Below are 16,968 nucleotides of genomic sequence, written 5' to 3'. Positions count from 1 at the left end.
CCCCGGTCTGGTTGTACAATAGCGGTCCGCGTCAAAGAGCTTCTCTCTGGGCTTCAGGTTTTTACTGTTCCACCTACTTTCCGGGCTACTTTGCATACACCCCCATGGTGTGTTCGTCGCCCTTGCCTTCGGCTGGACCTGGCACAGGGCCCGAAGGACTCAGTCCCTCCAGAGGCCTTCCGCCGCCGCTTTTATTCTATCCTGGCCACGTATCAGGGCTCTGGTATTGTCTACACTGACGGTTCGATGGTTGCTGGTCGTGTCGGGTATGCGCTCACTCTAGGGGACCGTTCTGAACAACGTTCCTTGCCGGATGGCTGCAGCGTTTACACTGCTGAACTGGTCGCCATCTTTCGTGCCCTAGAGTATATCCGCTCCTGCTCAGGTGAGTCCTTCGTTATCTGTAGCGATTCCCTGAGCGGTTTACGAGCTCTCGACCAGTGTTTCCCTCGTTCTCGTCTGGTGATGGCTATCCACGAGTCTCTGCATACTCTTGCCTGTTGCGGCCGCTCTGTGGTCTTTGTGTGGACCCCCGGTCATGTCGGTATCCCGGGTAACGAACATGTTGACCGCCTGGCGAAAGAGGCCACCAGCAAGCCATCTCTGGACCTTGGCCTCCCTGAGACTGATTTGCGGGCAGTCTTCCGCCGTAAAATCTTGGCGCTATGGGACGAGGAATGGCGCGAACTGACAATGTCCAATAAACTCCGTGCTGTCAAGGAGACGACGGCTGTGTGGCGGTCATCCCTGCGAGTCACTCGCAGGGACTCAGTAGTTCTTTGCCGGCTCCGCATTGGCCACTCCCGGCTGACACACAGTTATTTACTGCGCCGGGAGGACCCTCCTCTATGTCGCTGTGGGGCAGCTTTGACAGTGGCCCACATTTTGCTGGCCTGCCCCCTTTTAGCAGTGGTCAGGCAGACATTTGCGCTGCCTGCTACGCTCCCTGCCCTTTTAACAGACGACTCCGCTATGGCTGACTTAGTTTTACGTTTTATTCGGGCAGGGGGATTTTATCATTTACTCTGAGTGTTTCTGTTTTATTTTATTGTTTTGTGTTGACTCTGGCTTTGGCCTATGATTTTCCACTGGTTTTTTAATGTGTTTCTAAGTGGTTGGCTTTTCCTTATTTATTTCTATGGTCGGCCAACCACCGTCACACTCTGTGTGGTTTTAGTTCGTTTTGTCTTGTCCTTGTCTCCGTTTCTCTTGTTCTGTATCGTCTGTGATCTCTTCTGTTCCTTGTTTTTATTCTCTGTGGGTGTTCTTTGTCTTTGGAAAAAGGGACCGATGACCATGGCAGTCTGGTCCCTTTAATCCCCCAAACCAACCAACCAACAGAAGCATGACTGCTGTGCTTCAGTTTTACAGCTGTCCTTAATCTGACGGTGTTACAAGGAGATTTGCGCTATGTCAGATAAAAATCTTAATTGTGCTAGGAGCGGGCAAGGTCACTTTTTTGGATATTATGAATGCATTTTATGTAAATTGAAGATCATTTGTTGTACACTACCTGAGATTCACAAAATGAAATGAATATATTTTTGATGTTGCTGAGCAACGATCATACAATAATTTTTAAAGGAACGCGTCATCATTTGACGGCATTGTTCTTTATTTAATTACGACCCAGGTTTTGGCCTTTTATGCCATTTTCAAGTGACTGTGAGTAGATCATTAACACACACTGCAGGACATCAAGCTCAAAATTGCCCATAAATTGAGAATAATATTCAGTCTCCACCAAACGCCAGATGTAAAATCACCATCTTGTAATAAGATCAATAAATAATAGTGGGAACACATCATATTTAATAAAAATAGATTTACTTTGGTATATAAAAGATGAACCTTTTTTTTACATAAAAGATGAACCTTTTTTTTACATAAAAGATGAACCTTTTTTTTACATAAAAGATGAACCTGTTTTGTATACCAAGGTAAACCTGTTTTTATGATGTGCTCCCACTATTATTTACTGATCTTTTTACAAGATGATTTTATGTCTGACATTTTGTGGGGAGCGAATATTTTCCTTAATTTATGATCAATTTTGAGCTTGATGTCCTGCAACATGTGTTAATGACGTAAACTCAGTCACTTGAAAATGGCATAAAAGGCCGAAACCTGGGTCATAATTTAATAAAGAACAATATGGTCAAATGGCAGTATGTTCATTTAAAAAATATACATATGTTTATTTCTGGTTTTTTTCCAGTTTTAAATCACTAAACAGAACAAACACCCTTCTGATTTTTTTATGTTCAGAAGCATGAGAATAGGTATTATATGAAACAAAAAATTCCTGAAATTTGAAAAAATAAACTTTGAACCTACTTTAATTATAGATTTGTATCACTTCTTTCAGCTCTGTCAATATTTTCTTGCATGAAAAATGCCAAGTTACACCATGGTTCGAAATCCACATTAAACTGTAGGTCCCCTATAACTGCCTGGGTAAGTCCATTCAGAGGTCGAAGGAAGGCAATGGCATATCACCTCCAAAAGGCCCATGCCTAGTAAGGCACTGTGGTGTTCAAAACAATCCATTGAATGATGAGTGCTTTCCTCACTTATTTATTTGTATGCATAATTCCAACATTTCAATAATTTTATATTGTAGTTGATCCTTTTATATTTCCAGTGATACCAAATTGAATAAAATTGATTCATAAATAAAGAATTTGTAATGGTTACAAACTTTTAACCCATGTAGCTTTCTGGTGCCAATTTATGAAAATGACCCGTGTTTCAAAATACTCTCCTAACTGTAGTTTTGATAAAAAAAAAGAAACTTGGAATATTATTTTATCCATCTTTCATTATGTACTTTCTTACACCATTTTTTCACAAACATCTGTGACTCGAGGGCAACAACATTGCTCTACTTTGGGTTATTTTAAATGAAATGAGCCCTGTTAGTATTATTTGGTATGGTCTCGCACACTTGAGCAATATTCTAGGATAGTTTGCATGGGTATTTTGTAAACAATCTCATTCACAGGCTGGTTGCATTTCCTTAGCATTCTAGCAATGAGCTGAAGTATGCCAATCGCTTTACCAATGACTGAGCACAGTAATAAAGTAGTCAGATTTATTTATACTTTTATACAATTGTAGGATATTTACTACAGGTATTCTTGGTCGTGAAATAGTCACAGTTGTTAACAGCAAATGACACTTGACATTTCTATTTTACTTTTATAGCTCAGTGTTATTAGGACAATTTCCCAGTGTATTTTTCTTTAAAACACCTGAGGGCAAATGTTCCTAAGAACATATGTGTTTAAAAAAATTTCATTGATAATGCTCTCGAATAAAATCAGGAACTTATATGTGGAGTGGCTGTTTATATACAAGGGCATGCTTCAAGTAATGCCTCTCAGCTGTATGGAGGATGATAGATGACAGCGAACATAAGACATTGGATTGTTGTGGATGTGGCAGTACTCATGTGTGGCATTGTCATGCTAAGCAGAGGGTGGTCCATGTGTAGACGAACTCTTCAAATTCGAAACTCGATTACAGAATGCTGTTCCTCATGTACCGACATAGTTATGTTACATATAACCACGTTTCACACTACAATTTGGAACCCTCTTCCGGCAGGTGGCTGCAGATATGTGGATGTGAAGAATACAGATGTATAATATTAACAGGGTCTGTTTTATTTAAAAAGCTTTAAGAGTTTTCACATAAAAAAATTCAGAGGCATTACTTTTCAGCACACTCTCATATAACATTTCCTTAACTTCCTGAGTGTATTCCTCCTCCAGTCATCTCACTGTGCAATAATTTCCTTGTTGAGTTGCCACAGTCTGATGTAAAACCTAACACAAATAAATCCATCAGTAGCTTGTCCTGGAGCTAACAAATCCTTAACTTGCCACATTACTAATTTTTTAATTTAATTTCATTATTACTTTTGTCAATACCTGTCTCTTATTTCGAAATTTCTGTGGCCCACGGAAATTTACAACGAAGTTTCTCGCATGACCATCATCTGCTGCAAGTATGATAAACATCTCAGTCCATTTCATATTGCTTTGCAATGTGTCACCCAGATATGTAATTTTTTTTCTGTCTTATCTGCATAAACTGAAATCTGCCTACAGTTAGAGAAGTTAGCATTCATCACATCACTAGAGCTTCTGTCCAAGTCATCTTGTATCCTCCTGCACTCACTCAACAATCAGTCATCAGTGAACAGCCACAGATCGCTGCCCACCCTGTCTGTCAGATCATTTACATACTGTATATAGAAAACAAGAGCAGTCCTGTCACATTTCCTTCTCTCTAATGAACACTCGCAGTCAAGGACAACTCATTGGGTTCTATTACTTAGGAATTCATAGAGCCACCCACATATCTGGGAAATTAATGCCTATGCTCAGACCATCGTTAACTGTCTGCTGTGGGCCCCTGTGTCAAACACTTTCTGGAAATCTAGGAGTACAGAATCTGCCTGTTGCCCTCTATCAGTGGTTTTTTTGGATATTCCTGAGAAAGGGGCCAGCTGAGTTACGTACAAGTGATGCTTTCTAAATCCATGCTGATTTGTGGACAGGAGCATTTCCATTTCAAGGAAATTTATTATCTTCAAACTCAGAACATGTTCAAAATTGTGCAGCAGCAAGGTATGCTTGTATGATCCTCCTCCATGAATGATTTCTTAAATGCGAACATCAAAACTTCAGTTTTCCTTTTGCTATCTTCTGTTGTCACACAGACTGGTTTATTTATGACCAGAATTTTCTCCAATTCTCAACAAGACCTTTTGGCAAGGTAAAGTGGTGAAAGCTGTGCTTCGCGCATAAGTCTTTTTTCAGACGCACAAATTTCCACTAACTTTTGCCTTTTGACATTTGTGCATTCTTTCTTGAACATACAGTGCAACCTTCTCTGCTTCCTTCACATATACTGACATTTGTTATTAAACAATGATGAATTTTTACTGCCCTTAATCCACTTACTCAGTACACACTTCTGCAGAGTGCAATTGTTCATAATTCCTCTATGTCCATTGAACTGAAACAAAATTATGCCATTCATCTGCTTATCTGCTTTTCCTGGCAAAAATACTCTCCTAGCCTTCTTGATGGATTTATTATCTTAGTAACTATTGTCACTGTGGTATAATGATCACTAAACCTTGTCTCTATATTGACAGGTCAGGCCTGTATTTAGCTACAGGTTCCAAAAGTAAAAAGAAGTAAAGTAGTATGGCATGAATGGCTGGGAGACACTGAAGGGCAGGTTCAGTTGCATAATTGGAAATGTGTTCCCCATTCTGTCTGCCCGCAGGCACCTTTCCTTTGTGAAGCATGAGAGCTGTGTGCATAAGTGTAGGTGACTGTAATGTGTAAGTGTGTGTGGGGGGGGGGGGGGGGGGTAGGCAGGTAGGTAGGTAGGTAGGTAGGTGGGTGGGTGACTACAAGGTCTAAAATGTTTCCATTGTGTGTGGATTGTCAGACTAGCTTTCCAAGACAGTTTTCAGAAACATGTTCAAAACTGCTTCACAAGACAGTCCGATGTAACACCTACAATGAGTCCATATTCCCACAGTACTTGATCTGGGTATTCCCACAGTACTGAGCATAGACATCCTTTGAATGATTGTACTACTGTTATGGTGGAATATGTTGCCTGATAAAAACATCCAACAATTAACTTGAGTTCACCGAGGCCTGTTACATGCGTCCTGATAACTTCACTGTTAGACTCTATTTCGACATCCAGAGACACAATATTTTTGTTGATTGCAATGAACACTCCCCTCCTTTGGCTCATTCCGTGCCTTGCTAAATATTTCAGAACTTTCTACTTCAGGTTTCAGACAGATTTCAGAGCTTTTTGCTTCATGTTTCTGCTAGCTCTCATTCCCAAGAATAATTTGAGTGGGCAGTAAATTAGAGAACTTAGTTCTGAATACTTCAACATTTCTTCAAAAAAATTTTGACAGTTGAACTGTCTTTACTCTGTACATGGACTGATTTCACTCTCTGCATTTCTGCTGCATCAGAGGACCACAAAATACTGCCTGGCCTAGAAAACCCATGTACATTTCACAAGTATTCTGCTACCCAAGTAGCTGCTTCCTTTGTGTAGTGCACCTGTGACCTATCAAAGAATCCTGCATTTCTTCACTCCATAATGCAGGCCCAGAAACCGTAGCCAAGACCATTGCAGAATCAGTTGAGTCTTTGGTTGAGACCCTCCATTCGGCTTCAGAGCAAAGGACCTCAATCAACTCTATGATGCAGATTGTAAGCTCCACTTATACCACACTATTTAGACCAGCAGTCTTCACCATTTCCACCTGTCCAAACCGAGGAGGGTATTGGAATCCGAGTTACAGGCGTCATTGGTGCAGATATGAGCCACAACTTTCAGGCGACTGCATGCTACACCCTTGATAGTTGCAGGTAGAGCCACCTCCATGTCTCAGATGAGGTCAGTCTGAAGGAATAATGTGCACACATTGGACTTTTTCCAGCCCTGGATGCTATTTCACTAAGGGGCTCCATAACACACCGAACATTGGAGTTCCCAACAACCAGCAAACCCATGCACATGTGCGCCTTCTTGGACACTGTTGAAGAAGCGGCCACTTGTCCACTCACAGGGTTAATGGGCGAGGCCAGATGGCCAGCCTCCACATTGACTCTCTGCTTCAAGTGACATGAAAGCTGAACAACCTGCCACTCACTCTCACAGCAGGTCCCAGCGTTGGGTGCACTGTGAGGTGCCTTGGCAGCAGAGTTCACAGGTGAAACAGGCGACACCCAAGATGACCCATACAACACAACACATTCTTCGCTGCTGCTAGAGCCCAAGGCAGCAGCCTGCAGACACCTGACCATGGCCAAAAGCATTTTCAGTTGTTTGCAAACTGCAGCCTGCACACATCTTGCACATGTCCTATCCACCCTCCTACTACTAACTTGATAATTGAACTATGAAAGCACAGAGAGAAAGCTAAATGTGTAACTTGCTGCTCTTCTGATGTGTCACCAATGAAGGCTGGCACCTGACTGACAAACCAGCCACTGCAGTGAGAAATACTGCTGGCATTCAAGCAGCACATCTACAGTTGTTCTAAGGCTTAAGCATCAGATTTTTGAGCCACAGTTTTTTGAGCCAAGTAAGGAACTGGTCCGCTACCTCTTCAGACAAGGACTATATCCTACATATCTGAACTGAATTGGGACAAAGACCATTTGTGACTGGTGAAATGGGCACGCCGGATCATACTAGGCAGAATGTAAGGGCTGAAACCATTTGCTGGCTTAATTAGAATAAAAGAAGCATAAGGTATTCTAACTATTCTAGCCGATGCAGTATCAGAAAAAAAAGACAAGACATAGCTAAAATAAAAAAAAAAACCAGCAAAGATGAGAAATGCCAATAGGCGAGTGTCACTGCTGCTGCTGTTGTCTTCAGTCCAATGACTGGTCTGATGCAGCTCTCCATGTTAGTCTTTCCTGTGCAAACCTCTTTCTTATAACTACTGCAGCTGTTTGCATAGCCGCTATCTTGTTGTGCAAGGCGGGTGACATTGAACGAGGTTCGCCTGGCTGCCGCCAGGGCTCGGTGGATCGCGCTCTAGTTTTAACAGAGCGCGATCCGAAAAACATGACATCCAGAGCGGCGGCACCCTTCCGGTGCGTGCTGATTGGCTGCTGGGCGCTCTTATCAGCAGCCACATCCGGTGAGGGCCCAGTCTCTCTCGTGAGGCAACAGCATGCTCATTCGACTCGAGGCAGCTGCACAGTACACATCATTATGATGTAGAGTAGTGACGTATAGGGTTTACATTACTTATATGTTTTAGCTCAGGATCTCTCTCTCGTGAGGCAACAGCATGTTTATTTTAGTCGAGGCAGCTGCACAGTATACACAGTCATGGCTTACAGAAGCAGCAGCATTAAGATACAGATGGTTTAACGATTTTTATGTTTTTAATTTTATTTGGATTATCTTAATATTTATAATTTAATTTGTAAACTACACATTGATCTTGCCAAAAGCCGAGAAGCGATTATTCTTAGTGTTTTAGCTCTCAGGGGCATTCTGGGATGCTCTCAGGTGCACTCTGGGATGCTGTGTACTTGATTATCGTTTTCGAATTTTTACCCACCACAGTTCCCTCTATCTCCAAATTAACTATTTCTTGATGCCTCAGAATGTCCTATCAGCCAAATCCTCCTTGCTGGCACATTGTGTCATAAATATCTTTATACACTCAATTTCATGCAATACTTCCTGATTAGTTATTTGATACACCTGTCCAATCTTCAGTATTTTCCTGTAGCATTGCATGTCAAGTGCTTCTGTCCTCTTCTTGTCTGAACTGATTTCCTCCTCTGCAAAAGTGTGTGCCAAACATATATCTTCAGAAAAAATGTCTTAATATTCAAATTTATATTTAATATCAATAGATTTCTCTTTCATGAAATGGTTTTCACGCTGCTACCACTCTGCATGTCATATCTTGTCTACTTCGATCATCGTCACTTATTTTGTGCCCAGATGAGAAAACTCATTTACTTTTGGTGTCTTATTTCCTGAAGTATTTCCCTCAGCAATGCTTGATTTAATGTCAATATTTACTATTGTCAATGTTCATCTTATAACCCCTCTTCAAGTCACTGTCCATTTTGTTCATGCCATGTAATGTTATCAGCAAACCTCAATTTCGTCTCTGTGGCCTTTGTGTTTGCAAATTTCTCCTTGGTTTTTTCCATAGCTTGCTCAACATGCGGATTGAATAACATTGGGGGCAAGCCTACAAATCTGCTTTACTCCCTTCTTAACAACAGCTTCCCTTTTATATCCTTCAACACTTATAACTGCAGTCCAGTTACTATAAAAGCTGCAAATAACTTATTAGTCCCTGTATTTTGTCCCTGCTACTTCCATAATTTCAAAGAAAGTACTGCATTCAGAATTGTCAAAACTTTCTCTAAATCAACTAATGCTATTGTAACCTTTAGCAACAAAATATTTAAGTACATTGATGAAAAATAGAAGCGACATACAAAATTTAATAACTGATTTTTGAAGCATTTTATTATAAAATATTGAAACTATTCATAGTAGAATGCTGCTGAACTTAGATCTTCTCCATTATTACAGAGGTGGTTGTTGTTGTTATTACCTTGCTCCTTTACATTTCTATTGGAATCATTTTGCATGAAGGAACAAAATTTATAGCTCTCTAATTCATGAAATGATGAACACGTGACTCTGGCTGACAGACACATTGCTGGCATTTACTCAGAATCTTTATTTATTAACGAACATTGTACATTTGAGTTTTTGAAAGTAAATACTTTGGGAAAGCAATTTCAGGAACTGACGTCAAACCAATGATCTGGAAATTTCTATGAAAGTAGGTTTACATAAAATAATGATGATGATGATGATGATGATCGTATGGCATTGTTGGCCAGGAGGCCCCATGCGGTGAAGTTCGGCCGCCGTATTGCAAGTTCTTTTTAGGTGATGCCACTTCGGCGACTGGCGTGCATCAGTGATGATGAAATGATGATGAAGAACACCCAACACCCAGTCATCAGAAGGCAGAGAAAATCCCTGACCCCGCCGGGAATCGAACCCGGGACCCCATGCGTGGGAAGCGAGAATGCTACCGCTAGACCACGAGCTGCGGACACATAAAATAATGATAATTTGAAAGCTGGAAGAAAGCCTATCTAAGCGAAAAGTAATTATAAACTTATGTTCAAGTGCAATGAAGAATTGTCGTATTAACAGTAACTTATAAAATATGTATTCTATACGTGACCTGTGTATCAGAATGAGCATCACTCCTGGCGTCGATAACTTCATTATATTGTTTTTTGGTCTGCTACGTTACACTGAGTTCTAAAATAAGTTGTAGTATCAGTATTGCCTCCCATGTATCTGCAGAACCAAAACTGATCTTCCCCGAGTGTGGTTTCTACCAGTCTTCCATTCTTTTGAAACAATTTGGCACAGGACTGACTGAAATCAATACTCATCTGACAAGGCCAGGGTTTTCCAGTTGTCCAAGGTCCAACCAGTATGGTCATTAGCTCAGGAGAAGCATTGCAGGTGGCGTTGGGATGAAAAAGCATTTGTGCCACAGTTCATTAATGCCAGATTTCACCACACTCTCTTAATGGATACATTTGTTTTATGTCCCACATTGATTTCTGCAGTTATTTCATGCAGTGTTGCTTATCCGTTACCACTGACAACTCAAAACAAACGCTGCTGCTCTTGGTCACTAAGTGAAGGCATTGACCACTGCATTGCCCCTGGTGAGAGGTAATGCCTGAAATTTGGCATTCTCAGTACACTCTTGACGCTGTGGATCTCGGAATATTGAATTCCCTAATGATTTCTGAAATGGGATGTCCCATGCGTCTAGGTCCCACTACCATTCCATGTTCAGAGTCTGTTAATTCCCATCGTGCAGGCATAATCACATCCGAAACCTTTTCACATGAATCACCTAAATACAAATGACGACTTTGCCATTGCACTGCCCTTTTATACCTTGTGTCATGATACTACTGCCATCTGCATATTGCTAACCCATGACTTTTGTCGTGTTAGTGTAGTATGGCTCATCTGGTACAAAATGTACAGAGAAACAGAGAATCTATACAATTCAGTAAGAGTAAAGAGAAAATGAGTGTAGCGACAAAAAGTACTTCTTAACTGTGTTCTGAGGATCTGTGACCTAAACATTATGAAAAATGATTCTAGCAGGGGTATAGTATTAGCATCTGTGTAATAAGTCCTAGTAGTAATGGTTGCTGTATTAAGTTAATTATGATGCTGTAGCTAGAACAATGTTCTATCATCATAAGTCGTTGTGCTCATTGCTGAGTGTTGTGGCCCCATGAACCAAGTATCTCCACCATTGACAGTTGCCAGCTTCTCTTCGTGCCTGCTGAAGAGGTAGACTGGAGATCGTCTTGATTTGATCTATCCATCTGCTGATCTATCCATCTGCTCGCTGCTCTTCCTCTTCCTCTTCCTCTTCCTCTTGGGCCCTTGATCTTTCCTTGCAAGACTATTTTCTCTAGATTTTTTTTTCCATCTCTTCTCACAATATTGCCAAAGAAATGGAGAATTTTTTCGGTAACTCAAAAATAAAGGTGTCTGGAGATACCGAGTTGTTCAAAAATGGACACATTTGTTCTTTCAGTCCATTTTATGTATAGCATCCTACACCAGCACCAAAGCCCAAACACACTTATGTACTGTTTGTCTCTGGCCTTGAGTGTCCATGTTTCGCAACCATAAAAAAAGAAAGAAAACACGAGTGTTTCAACTAGCCAGATCTTTGTGCTATTCGTTATAGCTCTGCTCTGCCAGATCTTGATGAGCTTCTTCATAGCCACTTGCTGTAGCGTGATCCGTCGTCTTCTCTCATCTTCACAACTTCCCATGCTGCAGATGGTTGACCCAAGATAGATGAAAGAATGCACGAATTCCAGTTCCTTCAATGAACCTGTGAGCAGGATCTCTTCTTCTCGATCAATTATCCTGAATTTGGACTTGCTGAGGCTGATGTGTAATCGATATGCTGGACTAATGTCCTTTATTCTTGTTAATAACTCAGCAAGTTCATCTTCGGTGTTGGCTAAAACCACAGTGTCATCAGCAAAACGGAGGCTGTTGATATTTCTCCCACCAATTGAGATGTTTTTGGTCCATCCATCAAGAGCTTTCCTAATGACATGTTCTGTGTAGATGATGTACAGCTGTGGAGATAGTACACAACCCTGCCTCACACCATTTGTTACCCTGAAGAAATCAGACGTGCCAGCACTTGTCTTTACAACTTCTTCTTCTTCTTCCGTGTCCGGATGCACCAATTATATCTTCCCTTCCCAGAAATTAGCAACGTAGATTGCTTTGTCATTGACTTTCAAAATATCATCTTTAGTGCATGTCATAGACATATCTGGGCAGATCAGTAGGTGGTCCAAGTCCTGTATTGCTCCGCATTCACACCTGTCGCCATCACTGTAACCCCATTTAAATAGGTTTGATTTGCACCCAGTTACTCCAGTGCGCAGCCGGTTTAATGACCTCCAAGTTGTAAAAGGTAGTTGAAATCCTGCAGATCCCTCCTCAAGTAGATCCATTGTGGAGTGTGGCACCATTTCTTCCCAAAGAGATAGCCGCCTTGCGGCGGGTTTGGTGACGAGCTCTTCAGTAGTTTCAATGAAACTCCTGCGGGATTTCAGCCGGACACGTTGTTTTCGGTGCATATGCAACGGGTGTCGAGGATCATTCTTTTGTTTTGATCTTTCGATCTCGGCGGCTACTTGTCTGTCTTTACAACTGCGAAGTGATTATTGTATAAACCTATGATCAATGTTATCAAGTGGGGTGGGACACCGAACTCTGCAAGTGCCTGCCACAACTTTTCTCAGACAACACAGTCAAGGAAGCAGATGAAAACAGGAACACAGAACTCTCACAATTTTCTATTATTTGTCTTATGTTGAGGATCTGTTCACGAGTTCCTTCCACTTCAACAGAACCTGCTTGTTCTGTGGATATGTGAGACTGAATGTACAGCTTCAAACATTGGTTCAGGATGTAGAGCAAAATTTTACTTGCGAGAGATATAAGGGCAATAGTTTGGTAGTTGGAGCAGTTCCTGGTAGACCCTGTCTTGTGAAAGGAGATGAAGAGAGACTTTGACCAGTCATCCGGCCACTCCCCAGTTTCCCATATTCTTTTACACTATGAATGCAGCAGATATACCGTCTATGCCAAGGGATTTATAATTCTTCATATGTTGAATTGCATTCTCTATGTGCTGTATGATTTAAAAAATCAAATTTGAACTTTTTAATATGAAATTGGGATAACAATCGATGAAATTTCCTTAGCCCTCAACCTACTTACACTCCACCAAGACACTGTTTTCATTATGTTCGTTAATGGACACATACTGAATTTAATCTTGATAACACTACATGTCCAGGTTGCAATGTTGAGTTTCTCCAAGGGTTTTTGTTTCTGGCACTGAGCGTGACTAACTTCGCAGGTAGTGCTTTGTGTATGTATAAAAATCAAGTACCCCTGTTTTGGATTTCACTTTAAGCTTTGGGTCTCGTATCACTAGTTTTCTTGAGTGGCTCAAGTGCAAATAGACATAACCATATTGTATGTAAAGGACCATGCCTAGTAAATATCTGTGTCATCAACTTGTGACAGCTACCATGGCTGAGATATTTATAATTCCTCTTGTAATCTTGAGAGTAGTTTTATTGTTGTAATTTGAATTCTCTCTTCTTTTTATTTCCTTTTTTCCCAGTGGAGTCAGGTTTTTTGGTAAATTGGCATTATTCATTTCCCTTTCGTTTTTTAGAATGGCAACAATACAGTTTTTGAAAGCAGACATTGCCTGCTTTCATGATATGTTGAGAAATATTTTGCTCTTCTTTGTGCAGCTGATTTAATTTGTTAAATAATTTTTGCTTATTGTAATCTTACACATGTTATACTGTATGGTTCATTTTCAGCTTTTTCTCAGGGCTACTATTGATCAGACTTAGTGCTAAGAGTTAAATGATTATCCCTCTCTAACTAGCATAAAATGCAATGAATGCTGGGTAGCTTAGTGAATAATAAAGAGACAATGAATACTACTTCAGATAGTACATAATAAACTGTAGTGAGTGTAATTATTGATAGACAAATGCCTAATGAAGGCTATTCCTAATTGCTCACAAAATTTGCTAGCATGTAGTGTCGGCCAAGCAAACAAAAATACAATTTCACTCTCCATCACCTTGTGCAGGAGAAGATGTGAGGCACACAAATGTGAACTACTTACAGCTGGATGAGGCTAGTGTATGTATATTGTCTATGGTCAGGACACCTAGGACTTTCATGTTCTGAACACTTCTCGATGCTTCTGGAAGCTTCTTGAAGTTTCAGGAATTCATGTGAACATGCAAATGCTGTTGAATAGCAACCAGCCTTGTTTTCAACTTGCAAGTGGGAAATGGAGAATAAAAGGGGGTGGCTTCATCCTTACTACTAGTAAGAGTACCAGAGCAAAGGCAGTAACAAACACCTGTCACGGAAGCTTCTGCTGCCATCACTGCAGAAGGAAGCTCTTATTAGCAGTAGATACAAATGACTGAATTCTGTGTTGTTTCACTGTATATTACCCTGTTAGCTCTAAAAGTTAGTAAGACCTGTTGTAGTGTGGCTGGATTGGTTGCACAGGTGAGCTATTTTCCAATAACGTCTTTTATTGCACAAAACAGAGCCGTAAGTGGCAGATAGCACTTGTCTCCTTCAGTCAAGTCTGAAATTTTCAGATTAACAGTGGTCAACTAGACCCTGTATAGAAGTGCTTGGCTCTGTGTGTTGAAGTACTTACATTGCCAAACAATATAATTTTTATCACTAAAATTACCTACCTTTTCCTAACTCTTGGTATCACCAGTAGACAAGGAAACTCTTCTCCATCTCATCTTCTTGATTCAAATGTGAGAAATACAAAAGAACCCAAGGTCCTCAATGTTGAGACTGTATCATGAAACAGCTATGGTGAATCACTACAGAAATTCATCCACATTGTTACTTTCTGTTATTTCATTCCCTTTTTATATGTTGCGTGTAATTTTATTTTAAGTATTATGTTAGCGTGTTGGCTTTTATGTTTTTGATTGTCCCATGTAATCTCACAGCTGTTATTCTTACAGATTCCAGACAAGAAATTCAAAATATTCCTTCAGTATATTGTCCCTATAAAAGGGAGTGCAAGAAGATTAGTTGAAGAAAAAGCATCAGAAATAATTTCCGCAATGGAAAAAAGAATAGAACTTGAAGAGCAAGGATTGACTGAAAATGAAATACTAGCACAAAACCCACAATTGGCTGGTGTGACCCATACTTCCTATGAACGTAGCAGACAGATTCTTCAGTCATTGCAAGAAGAATGATAATAGTCGAAATGTGTAAATACCATGTATGTTCACTTAATCTCGGATGAAAAATGTCCTTTTTCTTCTGTATCTGTTTTTTTTTTTTCTTTTTAATGTGAACAATATCCTAGTTAATTAATTTTACATTAATATATAACAGTGACACTTCTGATATGTAAATTGTATCATAAAATATAATAAATTATTTTTATACGAAGAATAATCAGCAGTGTTTTATAATTGAGTCAGGATACTAATGTCACTGATGGTTTTGGTGTTTAGGAAGCTCTATTTTCTTGTCTTAGAGATGATTTGTTAAATGCTGATGTTCTACTACATGTGCTCAGTTACAGAAATTGCAAAGGAAATCTTGACATCCTGGCTACCCATTTTGAAAATGTCGTGTTAATTGAGGATCCCTTCTGAGTATTCCTGTTTTTTCTTCTTCCTCCTCTGTTGTTGTTATCCTCCTCTGTTGTTATTAACAGTGTATTATTTGCAGTAAGAGGTTATATCTAATGTTCTCTATGTATTGACAGATTTTTATTTCTGCTGCCAAAATTAAATTTTCAGTAGCTACAAAGACTTGTTACATTGTTATAGTCCATGTATCACATAGTCCATCACATTGCCTCTTTGGTCCTTAGAATATATTCATTACATTATACAGCTTAAGATGTCAGAATTGTTTTTGCGCTTTTGTATCAAGATTTGGGGGAGGGGAGGGGGGGCGAGTTGTATGTGTGTTTGTAATAGAACAAGATTGTCTAGGAAGGGAAAGAAGCTCTTTATTAGAGCAGCATTTAATTGATGGTACACTGTGTGATAAATGTTTTGTGGTAGCATTATTTCACAGTCTAGTGTGATATTTGTGTCCTTTTAGGGCAACAAGAACATTAGAAACTGTTTCTCACAAATAACTTTTGTGAGTAGTTTTGCGTGACTGAAGGGGGCTTAGCAGATAAACTTTTGGCAAGGAACTCAGGTACAGAAATGTACTGTATGGATGTAAAATAAGTTCGAACATCGGATCACTTTCAAATCTCTCGCTTCACAGTATCCACACAAACCGAAGAGAGGGTGCCATTGTCAGCCCCTTGTGTAATTATGTGACATCATTTACCAACAATGGCACTGAGAAACTGATGCATTTGCAGTTAGGAGGGTTGACTGTGGTGCTATATGAACACACTGCACTCTTGACTTTGAAGAGGATGTCCTTCATCACGTAGGAGAGACCCTGACAAGTACTCAAAACAAAGCCCATGCCATGGGATCCTGTCGAGCACACAGGTGATACCTTGAAGGTTTGGCTGTGGTACGATCTTCAAACTTATTTTGCACACAAACAGTACATATCAGGACATGGTTTCCATATCAGAACTCCATGTGCTAAGTCCCTTCTACAGTGCATAAAAGCCTGTTATTGGAACTACGACAAACCTCAAAGTGCCCCCACCCCCTCTCTACACACACACACACACACACACACACACACACACACACATTTTTCTTTTATTGATTCTGTCTAGTTTTTTTAAATGAAGTACTTTTCAGAAGTTGTATAACGATACAGGATCTAGTTCATCAGAAAGAGGAAAAAACGTTACTTTATGATGCAGTAATCGTGTATTACAACTCGGTAATCATTTGTAATACCGAAACATTGTATGTATTCACAGAGCACCTTTTTCCTGTTTATTTACTGGCCATGTTGCACAATCTTCTACACATTAGCATATCCAGAAAATATTATGTGTAATATTCCTGTTGTTATTCACAATAGATATGAAATATGGTACCAATTTATTCACTGCATATGAATGCTGGTCAACCCATTTCCAGTAGTGCGGGTCAAAATGAATGAAAGGATATTTGATTTTTGAAGAGTACAGAAAGCTGTTGAGGTGGTACTGGAAATTTGAGGATATACTGGAGGGGTCTTGACTGCCTGCCCTTTACAAAGCAGCACCTGGAAGTTGGGTATACCAGTTGAAAATTTAGTTGACAG

General features: G+C 40.1%; 1 protein-coding gene across 1 annotated transcript in view; it reads left to right on the top strand.

Annotated features, from left to right (window-relative positions):
* Window positions 1–15,180, top strand: part of LOC126475155 (uncharacterized protein C7orf50) — a 42,568-nt gene extending 27,388 nt beyond the window's left edge. Inside the window, exon 3 of the mRNA XM_050102773.1 lies at window positions 14,736–15,180. Coding sequence (XP_049958730.1) covers window positions 14,736–14,975 — 240 coding nt within the window. The 3' untranslated portion in view covers window positions 14,976–15,180. The remainder of the gene's footprint in view (window positions 1–14,735) is intronic.
* Window positions 15,181–16,968: the final 1,788 nt, after the last annotated feature.

This window comes from Schistocerca serialis, chromosome 4, assembly GCF_023864345.2.
Source record: "Schistocerca serialis cubense isolate TAMUIC-IGC-003099 chromosome 4, iqSchSeri2.2, whole genome shotgun sequence".
NCBI lineage: Eukaryota > Metazoa > Arthropoda > Insecta > Orthoptera > Acrididae > Schistocerca > Schistocerca serialis.
This window is presented reverse-complemented; position numbering and strand designations above follow the sequence as displayed.